General features: G+C 50.7%; 1 protein-coding gene across 1 annotated transcript; it reads right to left on the bottom strand.

Moving 5' to 3' along the window:
- Positions 1-3,252: 3,252 nt before the first annotated feature.
- On the bottom strand, positions 3,253-13,092 carry LOC144115513 (tubulin alpha-1C chain-like). Its single transcript, XM_077649923.1, has 4 exons — positions 12,955-13,092; positions 9,911-10,435; positions 5,761-6,023; positions 3,253-3,867 (listed from the first exon to the last, which is right to left on the bottom strand). Exons 1-4 carry the CDS (start codon positions 12,955-12,957, stop codon positions 3,309-3,311), a joined length of 1,350 nt encoding a protein of 449 aa, XP_077506049.1. The 5' UTR covers positions 12,958-13,092; the 3' UTR covers positions 3,253-3,308.
- Positions 13,093-14,549: the final 1,457 nt, after the last annotated feature.

Below are 14,549 nucleotides of genomic sequence, written 5' to 3'. Positions count from 1 at the left end.
CTGAACTCGTCTTTTTACCGCGGGAACTCTATCTACACGTTCCGGGCATTCATAGAAACTTCGAATTATTGCCCCGTGCGGCCGATTTCCCTAATTAAATCGGATTAAATGTCCTGACTGTCGCCTTTTTTTGAACTCAACGCGGTAGGTAGGAGGAGTCAGACAACGAGTGGAGCGCCTTTCAGCCAGTCCAGTGGCGGCTTCGGTTTCGCTTTTATTCTGCTTTTTAGGTTTCAGTGAATAGACAGTTTCCGTCACAGGCAATATAGCCGCAAATTAAGTCCACGGAAATAAAAATACACAAGGACTCATTGATTTACGTGTCACTCCGACGATGGCAGAGCGGCAAGCCGCCACGGAACTGTTTGACGCGTTGGTTGACTTCGCCTATACCTACCGCGTTGAGTTAAAAAAAAAAGGCGAGAGCCGGGGCACTTATTCCGATTTAACTAGGGCAATCGGCCGCACAGCACAATAATTCGAAGTTTCTAAAAATCCCGGAACGTGTAGATAGAGTTCCCGCGTTAAAAGACGAGTTCAGATTCCTCTTTAGTGCACATTTAATGCCAGCGACGCAAGCGCCACCGTCGCTGCGGGAAGCGGTGACAAGAGGTGGGTTTTTTTATAAGCACCGTTGTCCTGCCCATAGAGTTTCCAAATATCACCTACGCGGAAAGCTGGTGCTACCGTCGATGCGAGTTCCTTAAAAGGGCACTTCATGGAGGAAGAATTCTTTACGCCCTCCGTGGGGCACCTCATCCGCCGTGGGAATGCCGGAAAGTCGAGGTGTATCTTACGTGGCTTGGCTACTGTTAGACGTAAAATATAACTAGGACTGCGTAACTAGGACTGCATAACTAGGACATAACAAGGACTACATACCCAAAGCACTCCTTAGTGCTGGCTGTTGAAAAATCTATGCCACTAGAGCTATATTTTCCGACCCATACAACTGCCTTTACCTGTCAATAGATAAGTATATCCACCTGAAACTACAGTCAAAGACGCCCAGGAAAGGTTATAGCTATTTGGGCGAATTGAATATAGCTGGCCACAGGATATTTTTGTACGGGAAACATTTGTTCTCTTTCAGTCGCCAGGCGCGCCAAAGTAGTAGAAATCGGAGCTATAACCGGAGTTGTCTACCACTAACGGTGACGCAAAAAGGGGGGCACGCAGCAAGCAACACCACATATTTTTTTTCGGCCGTGCGTGCTCCAATGGGAACTGTGTTGAGCATGGAGGAAGGAAAGCTTAGGATAGGCCCGTGCTATCCGAGCAGTGTGACGAAAAGTGTGCCGGGAGACGCGTGCTTTCGCAAGGACCATTGGGAGTCTTTGGCCGATGGCAATAGATAACGTTGGACGCAGCGGCGTGGTCTGCATCATCGGCGCCTCTGTCAGTCCTGGAGACGCGAGACTGTCTGCTGCGCATGCGCAAGCCCGCTGAGACTGCGTACAACCAGCGAGGGGAGCACTCACGTCTCGCTAAAAAAAATGACGTCACGGCCTTTCCTAAATTCGTCCCTTCCTCCATGATATTGAGCATCGCGGCCGGTGTTACGGGTGCGCCGCCGTGCTCCACAGCACAACACACCGCTGTCACCTTAGCAGAAATTCGGGACAAGTGTTTTCAGTTCCCATGGCTGCCACCAAGTGGCGCGTAGCTTTCTACATTAAAAGATTAGCACTGGATGCCTACGGGAAAACCACAAACGAGGCAGTACAGGGGGACATGGGCTGGGCATCGTTCGAAGCACGGGAAGCTCACAGTAAAATACTGTGCGCAGAACGCCTGAGGAAATTGGACAACAGGTGGGCAGTTAAGGTACTTAAATACCTATACAGAAAGAGCGTTGACTCAGAATGGCGGAAAAGAACTAGGAAGCTAACCAGTAAGTATGTCAGATACGAGGCCGGAGAAAGACAGGACATTAAACGACAGGTTAAAAACGAGGAAGGTAAAAATTGTATCGATTTAGTGGAAAAGAAGCATAATGTAGAGCTATATCGATACTGGAAAAGGCAGATCAAAAAGGAAGCGTTTTATGATAACTCAAGAGGCAGTGCCCTACTCTTTGAAGCTAGGTCAGGATGTCTTAGAACGCGCAGCTACAAAAAGGAATGTAACGAAGATGACACAAGCGCTGTATGCGGTAAATCTGTAGAAACAATAGAACACCTCACACTAAAATGTGATTTTATTCATCCCGATGTCGATGCAGGCACAGTCACTCTTCCTGAGTCCCTAGGGTTTAGAGATAACAGCGGTCACGTAAATAAATCTGCGGTGGAAATTAGCAAAAAGCGATCGGAAGATTGGTGGCTCAAAAGCAGAGAGGTGACATAAGGTTAAACGTTTAGGAAGACGTATTTAAAGAAAATGGCGAATGTTAATAACTTACAACACAGTTAAACAGAAATAAAGGAAAAAAAGCTGAGCATGGTGGCAGCTGCCATCGCGCCGTTTCAAACGAGACTCTTCTACCTTCCATCCATCCATCCATAAAAACAGCGGACAGGCATCTGCGACGCAAGACAGAGAATTACCGAACGGCTGCAGAAGAGAACGCGATAGGCCGCTAGGCTTATTTGCACTGGATGAGAGCTGTCTCGAATTCCTGGCATTAAGACACGCTTGCTGATGTCTTCAGAGCCTTCGAAGTAAGCAAATAAAACCCTGTGGGTTGTGGTATAGGAATAAAACCACAATTAAATAGGTTAACATTGTATACATGCAATTACTAATTGAAGCGTTACCATGTCGCACCGCAAGCCGAATTCTAGGCTCACCTTGACCCCCCAAACGAAGTAAATTTCGTTTGGGAGGTATCTTGAGTGGGTGCAACTCGACAATGGGTAGACGTGCATCGTAATTTCTCCGACAGATGGCGCTAGGCGGCGATCGTTCCGCTAGGCAGCGTGCGTACACGCGTAGCTGGGCATGGTGGCAATCCATCCCGTTTCACAAGGTTTTGCATTCCGTTTCTCTAGACGAGCGGCGCGTTCTTCTTCGCTTTCTTCACGTAGTAAACCAAATAGCTAACGCTCGTTACTTCAACGTCTTCCAGACGCTGGTGGCCTTTCTTTTTTTTTTAAGTACGCATAATTAAACTGGGGAATGGGTATGGGGAGAATATGCAACGTGTAAAACAGACAGCGGCCTGCGGCGGAATACATATAGATAAAAAAAAGTCGGAGCGGCACTGTGAAAAGCGCCAGTAGCTACAGGTACAGATCAAAGCCACTTGAACCAGTTTCAGGCTTTTAATTCTCCCGAGTGGAAGTTTCGAGAGCATGGGCCAAGGCCTAGTACTCCTCGCTCTCGTCGGCGCCCTCGTTGGAGTCCATGCCGACCTCTTCGTAGTCCTTTTCGAGGGCGGCCATGTCCTCACGGGCTTCGGAGAATTCTCCTTCCTCCATGCCCTCGCCCACGTACCAGTGAACGAAGGCACGCTTGGCGTACATGAGGTCGAACTTGTGGTCCAGCCGCGCCCAAGCCTCGGCAATGGCAGTCGTGTTGGAAAGCATGCAGACAGCTCGCGGAACTTTTGCCAGGTCTCCACCGGGAACCACGGTTGGCGGCTGGTAGTTGATGCCCACCTTGAACCCTGTCGGACACCAGTCGACGAACTGGATAGTGCGCTTGGTTTTAATGGCCGCGATGGCAGCGTTGACGTCCTTGGGCACCACGTCACCCCGGTACAGCATGCAGCAGGCCATGTACTTTCCATGGCGCGGATCACACTTGACCATCTGGTTGGCCGGTTCGAAGCAAGCGTTGGTGATCTCCGCGACGGTAATTTGCTCGTGGTAGGCCTTCTCGGCGGAAATGACGGGGGCGTAAGTCACCAGCGGGAAGTGGATCCTGCATTCAGGGTGAAGCCGTAATGTTGTCACGGAACAAGTCGGTATCAAGGCCAATGCGATAGAGCGGTGAATAGTGCTGAACGCAAGGAACAGAAAATCAGACCTCTGTGCCTGTCACCTCGCCTGGAACGAGAGAGATAGTCCAAAAGACATTAAAAGTCCAAGCACACTGGCGTACGAAGGGCAGAGCGCTGGTGAAAGCCAATTATCCCGGACAGTTATGAAACTAGTGTTCATCTCTGAATGCATCTATGAAAGACAGTAGAGGTTTCATGACCAGAACAGTTGCGGTGAAGCGACAAACGAAAACTAGGAGAGTGAACTGCCACCGGAATGAAAGCAAGCTGCGGCTCTCCACGACGCATAATTACTGTAGATACACTGTCGAATTCATGACGAAACCATTACAGAGCGGGATGAGTTCGCTTATTTCACAGAAGCGGGTTTGAAGAGAGTCTTGAGCCCATTGCTGTTGAATCATGCTTAACAATGCCAGTCTCTCAGCCAGAGCACTAGTTCTGTGGTGTATGCAGTGCTTGCTTTTGCGAGAACTGCGCTACGGTTATGTGTCAAAGTTATGAGACCTGCCCATTATAGATGTGCAAGAACAAGAACAGAACCATCTTCTGCCTCGACTACACCCTTTAAGAAAAATTAGACTGCGTCAGTTGTTGCTTCATGTGAAATATTCAGGAAAGCAGCCGTGGGGACGGTACAAAAGAAAACCGAACTCAAACAGGCGCTAACTGCCAAATGATTCTATTTTTGAAGACAAGCTTTTGTACACCTGAATGTAAAGAAACTTGAGCGGCCACACATTAAAACGAGAAACGCTTGCTAGGTGAAGCGCTGTACGACTCAGCCAGGCAGCTTTAGAAGGTACGGAAAATACGAAGCGCCAATCTGACCCGGCCGTATATGCTCGTGCCTCTGCCGACAGAAAAGAACGCCTGTGAAGGGCAGAAAAAAATTGAACTGTGAACAAATTTCCGGCACGCGTAGAACAAAGGCTGCGGAAATTAAAAAGGAAGATGTAAAATATTAAATTATTAATACGCCTTAAAAATCGTAAGGAAAACTAAAGCACGCAGAAAAGCTAATATACCTCTAAGAAAGTTAAAGCAACAAAGCCCGGCAAGTGCACTCTTCTCGGGTGTTCCTGCGAACACCTTCAAAAAGTTTCAAAAATAGGCTTTTTGTGGTAAAAATATGGCTTTTGCGTCATAGTGTTGCCAGTGTTGGCAGACACCAGAAGGCCGGTGAATCGCGTTAAGCAGTAAGCTGGTTAACCAATTTTTATTAATCAACTTTTTAACTAGGAGAGTTAGGCGCCTATTTGCAATTGGAGATCTGTAGCCGGTCGTTAGTAATAGCCATATCAGTTTTTTTATAATTTTAATAACGATTACCTCGCCACTGTGGCTGGACAAAATTTGGCGTCATCGCGCGAAAATGCATACGCTTTAGAAAACAGGCAGGCAAAACAACCCCTCCAGTGCACGTAACTAGCCGAAAAAGCATATTTTGTCGAGCCACAGCGCCAAAGGTAATCGCGCTATCGAAATTCTAAAAAAAAATGATATGGCTATTGGTAACGACTGGCTACAAATCTAATTGCAACTAAATGCATAACTATTATTTAAAAAGTTAATTCTTAAAAACTGGTTAACCAGCTTACTAAAGACGAATCATCGGATTTCTGGTATCCGTCGACACTGGTAGGACTGCCGCAAAAGCCATATTTTTACCCCAAAAAGCCTATTTTTGAAAACTTGAAAGTTTGTTGAAACACCCGGTATATACTCTGCAGATTACTGGATCAGGTGAAATGTGTAGCTGGTAACCATACTATAGATGCGGCAGATTAAGTTTAGAGCAAAGGGACACAAACCTGGGATAAGGCACCAAGTTGGTCTGGAACTCGGTGAGGTCTACGTTGAGGGCGCCATCGAAGCGAAGCGAGGCTGTGATGGAAGAGACGATTTGGCTGATCAGGCGGTTGAGGTTGGTGTACGTGGGCCGGTCAATATCCAGGTTACGGCGGCAGATGTCGTAGATGGCTTCGTTGTCAACCATGAAAGCGCAGTCCGAGTGTTCCAGGGTAGTGTGCGTGGTCAGGATGGAGTTGTAGGGCTCAACAACAGCAGTGGAGACCTGTTCATGGACGAAGACAATGTTGTAGACAAAGAAACTGACGCGGGCAGCGAGAATGATCCTGCTTAAGGTTACCCTGCGACCTTTAACGAGATGCAGAGTGAGAGCTTAGAGAATGCACGAACCAGTGCTTGGAACAAATGGAAAGTTACCAGTGCCTACGACCTTTTGGAAGGTTACTCTTAATATTCAGCGACAGCCTTCTGCGGCAGCCCGTAAGTCACCTACTCGCCAGGATCAAGTAGTGCCCTGGGGAGTACGACTCTGAGAGTAAATGGCTCTTTAAACAGCTCGAAAGCAGATCCTGTTGCCTTGGAACTTAATGCACCTTGTGCACGTAGAGTAATCTGAATTCGTAGAGCTCTAGCAGTATCTGTGGTACAGAGGCAAGCTGTGTACTGTGACATTCCGTGTGTGATACGAGGATCCACGTTCGACGGCGCGGCATAGACGGAGACCCGTGACAGCGGCATCATCAATTACCCAGCCATGCTCTTTGAGTGACGACCAGAAAAACCGGTCCCGCCGCCGCCCCGGGGAAACAGGCTTTATCCTCCCCAATTTCCGGTTACATTCCAGGACAAGGAAGCTGTCAGCGGGCCAGAGCGCGCCGTACCACAGCCGACGCTATGCGAAACCGCGAAGACGACATTCTTTCCCTCCCCCCCCTTTGTCGTGGGCTATCGCCGGGAAGGCACCCACAGCTTCCCAGAAGGGCCGCGACGGACACCTGTCATGGCGGACAGGCAGTACTCGCCAAGAATGTGGAAAGACAGGCGCTAGTGAATTAGCTCCGAAGAGAGAGCCTGTGTATACTCTCACTTGAGAGAGAGTGGTGGCGTTTTTGTTGTTTATTTAGTCTGTATTGTTAACAGACTCTGGGGTCGAGGCTAAGCCCAGCCCAAGGGGTGGTCCCCATCTCGCATGTTATTTTGGATTGGAGAATTGATGCTTTGGGCGGGCCACTGGAAATGACCGCCCTTAGTCCTTTGTTAATCAAGTGCTTAAAAGCGCATGTAAACGGATGCAGTTCAGTCTGAGCTGGGGCTCCATGCTTAGCATGTAATGTGATGCTACTTAGGCACTAACCTGCCCGGTCGATGAGTAAAGTAGTGCAAAGTTTGTTCTGTTGTAAAATTATGCTCTGCTGTCATCATCTACAAGCTCGCCTCCTGTTCATCTTCCAAACCGAACGACGCTAGAGGAAGGGTTTGTGATCCATCCTCGAAGAAACGGACGACTATTGAAATTCTACTGCATCCACGCCCAGGACGACATCGTTAGCGAAGAGGGCCTTCAGCGCCGAAGCCCGACGGCGTGCAGCTTCTGCCAGCAACCGCTCGAGCCCAACTCCGGAGCCACTCCATCGCCCCCATGAAGTCGTCGGCACGTAAGCTCGGACGCCCCAGCCTCTGATGTATAACCTTAACCATGTGTAATTATTGAATATACCTGTTTGTTTAAACTGAGCCATACGGTGTCTCTTTGCCTCTCCGTCCCGTGTGGACCTGCGCATTATGGGGGTCATCACACTGGTGTCAGAAGTGGGGTCTCAAAAGCAAATGTCCTCTGAATGCTGTGACATTCATGACTTCAAAATTGTAATCAAAAGGGAATCACGGGACTGATTGTGGGACTTTTACCCCCATTTGAGAGGCTTGAGGCACTGGAGGGCTTGAAAAAAAAAAATGACTGTATCTGAGGGAGCTCCCACTCCACAGCCGTTGCTCGGAGCAAGCATGCTGGCATTAGGAAGCGTCATTCCGACGTTTACGGGAGATAAGACAGGGGTTCCAATCTGCGATTTCTTTTCCATGCTAGAAGAGATTGGGAAAATGGGGGGATGGTCCGATGCTCAAATGCTGGGAATGGCGAGGTGTAAGATGGCAGGAGCTGCTCATGATTTTGCATGGCGAGACGAAAAAGTAAAATCCACAAAATCATTTGCGGAATTTAAGAAGCTCGCGTTTGAGCATTTCGACACTGAACCACGTCACGTGCGGGTACAGAGGTTCCGTGACGCCGGACAGATGGTAGGGGAGGACGTGCGAACATTTGCGTCGCGGCTTCAGCGCCTAGCACGCGATACGTTAAGCAGGGAGGAGGAAGGAGACCAGCTAAGGAAGAAATACGCGGAGGATCTACTTAAAGAGGAAATGACCGCTTTGTTCGTGGCTGGTCTGCAAGACCCCGTGCGCCGGTTCGTGCTCTCGCGCAAGCCGAGCAATTTCGACCAAGCCGTGGAGGCCGCATTGGATGAGGAACAAAATGAGGCGTTAACGACAGCCGCAGCGAGAGTACGCGTCATAGAGAGAGCGGTGCTCAACCCTGAGGTTGCTCTCTTGACAGAGCGGTTAGATCGCTTAGAACAGCTGCTATCTCAGCAGGTAGAATGCCAGGTTGAAGCGCGCGCTCAACAGCGCCCATTCGCTGGAAACCGGAGACCGCCACAAAGCTACAGGCGCGGTATGCGAGATTTTGAAGAAATCGTATGCTTCGCTTGCCAGGGTTGCGGACACATCGCCAGGTTCTGCCAAAACGTGCGCCGTGGGGAGCCACAAAGAGAAGCAGGCGAGACACGCCCTAAGCAAGCCTAGAGCGGGGCTCCAGATACCGAGACAAAAAACTAGTTAGTCCTCCCCAGCCTGAGGAGCGTGGGGAGGGAGCAGTAGATGATGAGGTGGTGGTAGTTTGTGTGGCCGACGAGGCATGCCCTGTTGTGCGTTGCAAGTTAAATGGTTGTTGTATGGAATTGTTGATAGATACGGGGTCAAAGGTGACATTGCTTAAGGAGAGCAGTTTTAACACGCTTCGAAGGAAGGGGGACCGCGAGGTGTTGGAAGCGTCTGGTGGTATGGCAACCAAATTTGTAGGCATAACGGGGGATCCTCTTGGCATAAGTGGACTCTACCGGTTACACTTCTCTCTCGGCGGAATTGCATTGGAGCACCCCTGCTACGTATGCCCGGACACGGTGTCTCTGCCAAACGGAGTGTCAGGTATATTAGGGCAGGATTTTTTGAGAAAAGGGAAGGTAGTAGTGTCATTCTCTGAGGAAGAGGTTAATGCGGGCGGCTCAAAAGTTCCGTTTTTGAACAGGAGAGGGGCTGAGATTCGCATTACCGATATTGACACCCGTCAAACAGTGGGATCATTGGAGAAGGTATATTCGCGGGTTGCCGTCCGGCTGGTCGAGGAGGCGGTCGTCCTTCCTTGGTCGGAGCACATTTTGTACGCGTTTGTGCCTTCAGATGTAGAGAGCGGCGCCGTGGGAGTGCTTGAGCCGGTCGACTCTCTCAGCAATGGCCTGAAGGCAGCCGCGTGCCTCGTGACAGTTAATGACGCCCACAGAGTGCCCCTACGGGTGGTTAACTGTAGCCAGCAGCCACTGAGCCTTCCCAAGAACAAAACATTGGCTTTCTTCACCTCTGCGATAGAGCAACGTGAGCCCACCGATACGGTACTCGCAACTGTAGAGCATGCTAGTCCTTCGGCTGCTCCAAAGGTGTCGTTCGATCTTTCTCACGTAAAATCCAAGGAGAGGGAGGCTCTGGCTGGTTTGCTGAACGACTACTCGGAGGTATTCGCCGCGTCCAACCTGGATTTGGGCTGCTGTGGCGTTATAAAGCACAGGATAGAAACCGGCACTTCATCGCCCGTTTACCAGCGTGCGTACAGGATTCCTTACTCCCAACGTGAGGAGATGGAGCGGCAGGTGCAGGACCTGATTGATCGCGGCATTGTAGAACACTCAAAGTCACCCTGGGGAGCACCAGCACTATTGGTGGAAAAGCCAGATGGCTCGTATCGATTGGTAGTGGACTACCGCAAACTAAATGTCACAGTACAATGCAGTTTTAAGATGGCGAATACGCATAAATGCGTACCTGCGGTGCTGGGTAGATGGAGAACTCGAGCTTGGACTTCTTCCCATAGTCGACCGAGAGGCGTTCCATGAGGAGCGAGGTGAACCCGGAGCCAGTGCCGCCGCCAAAACTGTGGAAGACAAGGAAGCCCTGCAGGCCTGTGCACTGGTCGGCCAGCTTGCGGATGCGGTCCAGCACCAAATCGACAATCTCCTTGCCGATGGTGTAGTGGCCTCGAGCGTAGTTGTTGGCGGCGTCCTCCTTGCCGGAGATGAGCTGCTCGGGGTGGTACAGCTGGCGATAGGCGCCAGAGCGGACCTCGTCAACCACCGTCGGCTCGAGGTCGACGAACACGGCGCGCGGGACATGGCGACCAGCGCCAGTCTCGGCGAAGAAGGTGTTGAAGGAGTCGTCGATGCCCCCGGAGACCTTGTCGCTGGGCATCTGGCCGTCCTGCTGGATGCCATGCTCCAGGCAGTAGAGCTCCCAGCAAGCGTTGCCGATTTGGACGCCGGCCTGGCCGATGTGGACGCTGATGCACTCCCTCTGCGAAAGGAAGACAGCGAGGTAAATTAGTGGCGACGGGGAACGACAATGCTTGCTCGTCCAGTGACCTCGAACATGAAGCCCAAGGGAACAGAGCGGAAAGGTAGCAAGGCTAAAAAGAGGTCAACTGGCTACCCACCACTGGGAGAAAGCGAAAAGGAGCGAGAAATGTTGGAAGGTCGGAAGTCTAAGAGGAGTAACGTCACACAGTTAAAAAGCCTGCCGGCCCGTCTGAATGGAGAGGCCACTGCAGCGCGTGAAGTTTCTTTGCCTTAGTGGGCAGTAAATACAGGGGTTGGTCATCGCTTTCTCAATGATGCTCTAGGAAGCACTCTTGACCTAATAATAAATTAATTGAAATACATGTTCGCAGACATGCGAAAACCAAGCGTGGCTATCGATTAAATACGGCAGGGCCCAGAGGTTTCCGTTTAGGAGTGGATCAATGACCTGGCAGTTACTCTCATGGCCCGCTAGCTGTGCACGACGAAAAAAATATTCGTAACGTAGTCATGATCACAAATGGCGTAATGGCCCGTGGCAGCAGCACGGCGAGACCCTCGTGACGACTGCTGGCTGCGAGGGGTTTATATATGCGGAGAATAAAAAAAAGAAACAGCCGTGAACAGCGCATCACGGCGTTCTATTCCACGGCGAAGGCAGGTATTTGCATAAAAAAACGTGCAAAGTAAAAGCGATGGAGCCCCCCGAAAGGCTAAGGAGGAGGAAGTTGTAGGCGAGCGGGCGCGTGCCGATTCTCGGCCGGACGAGCGGGGCATTTGAATGAGTCGTTCCGCTGTGGGTGGCAGTGGGCGGCCTTGAGACGTCCGACGGAGCCGCGCGCCATAAAAGGATAATGGAGAGAAAGCTGCCGCTCGCAAAGCACCTGTGCAGTGTCGATCAAACTCCCGATTTTTCACGCGAAGCTGTGCTTCGGTTTAGCTTTACATTTGTTACGCAGGAAAAACAATGCAACGCAACCAGATTACATATCAACCACTGTCCCAGTAAAGCGGGAGAGAGAAATAAAAAAATAAACAGGCTTCTTAAAGTGGAAACAAAATTATTTGGGAATGTAGTGTGAACGCAGTAACGCTTCAGGACAACGAGAAAAAGTGTTAATTAGTGAGGTCATTGACCGATGCCTGCTGCGGAACTTGTTATAGCTGGGCACTTCATCGTAATAGAGAATTCGTAGTCAGACTATTCTTTTCCGCTGTTGAGGCATTCAAAACTGCTGTTCTCATTCATGCTGCGGCGTGTGCAGCTCTGGCTCACACAACTCGTAAAACGCATGAGCCAAACAGCGCACACTGCCACGCCCACAATCGCATGGCACCATGGCTTTATGTGCCCTTTGGCCACGTAGCTTCCGTTTCCCTAGGGTGAGAGCTTCCCCGAGAGCACGAACGAGAAATGTAGTTTTCAATGCATCGGAGTTAATGGCAGTACTGCTACAGGTTCTTAATTACAACAAGCCGTGTAAATGCAATTATAGGAACTAATTACAGTCCTACAGGAACCTTTTTGTACTTGAAAGGGCTTTTTAAATGCTGCATAATCTTAATCCGAATATGGTTCTTGGCTGCCTGCAACGGTGGGCAATGTCATCATTGCTACCGATATCTGCGCCTGTGGTAACAACAATGTGGTAAAAAAAAGGCGGAAATGGTGGGGGGGGGGGTAATAAGCATCGCACGCAACGTGCTCCGTTTCAAGAAAAAAATACAAGCTTCGAGCTTAATTAATGCCGGATGTGTCGACTTTGCCGCCAGAAAAAAAAAATGAAAGGAGTGGCTTCATGCCGATTCTCGACAGTTCCGGCATGACTGCCATCCACTGTGGATTGTGACCACGGAAGGGTTCGAGCACTGACGTGGAAACCGCCAGCCAGTCATGAACAATGCGCGCCCACATGCATGCAGTGTGGACGGCTTATCTTGCACAAAGCGCTGCTCGTTCGGAGGGTCGAAGAGATAGCGGCCAAGGCCTCTCGATAGCAGCCCCAAATATGGAAGCAGACTTGCTAGCGAACGCAGCGGCATTCCCCCGACACACGTGCCGTGCAGAGAAACACGGACGCATCCGCGCCCAGCTATGACGATACAGGGAACCGCTCCCGTATTAACACCCCTGAAGCCCCGCTCTCTTCTAGGGTGCCCCTACATATAAAGTCCATTGCCTTAAGCAGGCTACCACCGTCACACCCTCAGCAGCAGATGAATCTCGCGCGAATGAATGTTAAAAGTGTGCAGACAATGACGGCACTGCGTAGCTTCTCGCTTCAGGATCACAGAACGAGAGACTACGAGAGCGTTACAGAAATGGCTGGATGAAAGATCGCTGCGAAAGCAGACAGGTGACGAAAGCAAAGACAACGCTGGAATGAAACGACACGCAAAATTAGAAGAAAACGACGGGGAGAATGAAAAACTTCAGTCGCCCTTCCGCAGCAATAACGGCAGTCCAGCAGCGCCACCTCCTGGTGGGAGAAAAGGCCCGGAGCGAAGAGCACTCACCATGGCTGCTGCAGGAAGGAACGGTTCCCCTTACTCTCCGCACCGAACTGTAACGCGCTCGTAGCGGACGTAAGTGTGGCGCGCCGGGCCCTCCGACGCGCCCTTTATAGACGCGCCGGCGCACCGCGTCACGTGGAGCGGGCGGCGCAAACCGGCTCCCTTTTGCCCAACAAGGAGCGATAGCGCCGCGCGGCGCCAGCCTGCGCGTCTACCCCAGCCCGCGTCAATGAGCGGACGCCGCAGGCCGGAGCGCGAGCAGCCGAGCGAGAAATAGCTTTTGCCCCAGACGGCACGAAAAATAGCGTACCGTAAATATAACCCTGTCAACTGTAGGGAAATGAATTAAAGGAACCTTCCAGAGTCTTCTTCGGCGCTTTTGATTTTGTCTTTGCAAGCTGGCAGAAATAGTGGACAGCCTGACTGAAAGCGGTGCTGTTCGATTCAGTTACGGAATCGGGGTGCGCAGTGCGGACTTTCTGATATCTGTGCCACGCACTACCGGGTGAATCAGCGGCCGGCTTAGCTAAGCAGTTTTTCTTCGTTGAAAGACTGCGCAATGATAAATTGTTGGACGTCCGCCGTCTTCGAAGACCTGGCATGTAGAATAATGTCGCGAGTGTTTTTGGCTCGCGCAATTCGCGCGCTCTCTTTTGGGCTTCAAACAAAGAAGCGATGTTTACCAGAGTGGAATTGCTTGAGCCGCAAAATGAGCAGAAGCCGTAGGAGATGCAGAGCGGATTAGTATCATTGGATTATCCAGCGCCTACTGTATTTTGGCAATATTCAGGACGCGCCGTTTTCTCCAAAAAAACATTCTCCCCCCCCCCCCCCCCCCGTCCCACCAAGAAAAAATTGGGTACGTACCCAAGCTCAGGCAACATTTTAGCAGATGCATACCCTAGTATCACAGCGAATCACGGCCAACTAATGCAGCAGCACATAAGACAACAACGATCTCACCGGCGTCTACCTTTGTATTTCGTCTGTCTCACCTTGAGTACCTTCATTACGACATCAGCTTCGAAATAGGGCGTCCAATAAAAATCGTATTGGGAAGGGGTTGCTTACTCATGCAACAAATATGTTCGCAACCGCTTTATTTGGAAAGAAAAAAAAAAGGGGGGGGGGGCAGGTCAGGGGTGGCTTTTGACAGGAGAGCGTAAGAGGCCTCGTTACCCAGAAAATCCGACGTCGACGTTGTCAGCGTTGTGAGCGGAAAATAGGGTGGCTGCCCAAGCAGCCACTCGCCTGATACGCAACCTAGGTGGGCCGCCTAGGTCACGTGACCTCGCGGAGCCGCCACAACTTACCCACCGGATTGTGAGAAAACTCCCCACCGTGGTAGGTGGCTGTTAAATTGAGGATTGACCGCGAGAGGTTGGTTACTCAGAAAGAACAACTTGGGTCGCACAAGCCCCACCGCTATCGGCGCCTGCCATCTCAGAGCAGTGGCGCATTCCTTAACCACTGCACCATTGCGGGAGCAGTGGTGCGAGGGCTCCCTATGTGAAGTTGAGAATGACCAATTCCGCATATATGGGCGTTAATACATTAACGCTATCTCGTCATATCCTTAAGGCGGAGCTGGAGTGTCC

This window comes from Amblyomma americanum, chromosome 1 (assembly GCF_052857255.1).
Source record: "Amblyomma americanum isolate KBUSLIRL-KWMA chromosome 1, ASM5285725v1, whole genome shotgun sequence".
In the NCBI taxonomy this organism is placed as follows: domain Eukaryota; kingdom Metazoa; phylum Arthropoda; class Arachnida; order Ixodida; family Ixodidae; genus Amblyomma; species Amblyomma americanum.
Note: the sequence above shows the minus strand (reverse complement) of the source record. Positions and strands in the feature narration are given on the sequence as shown.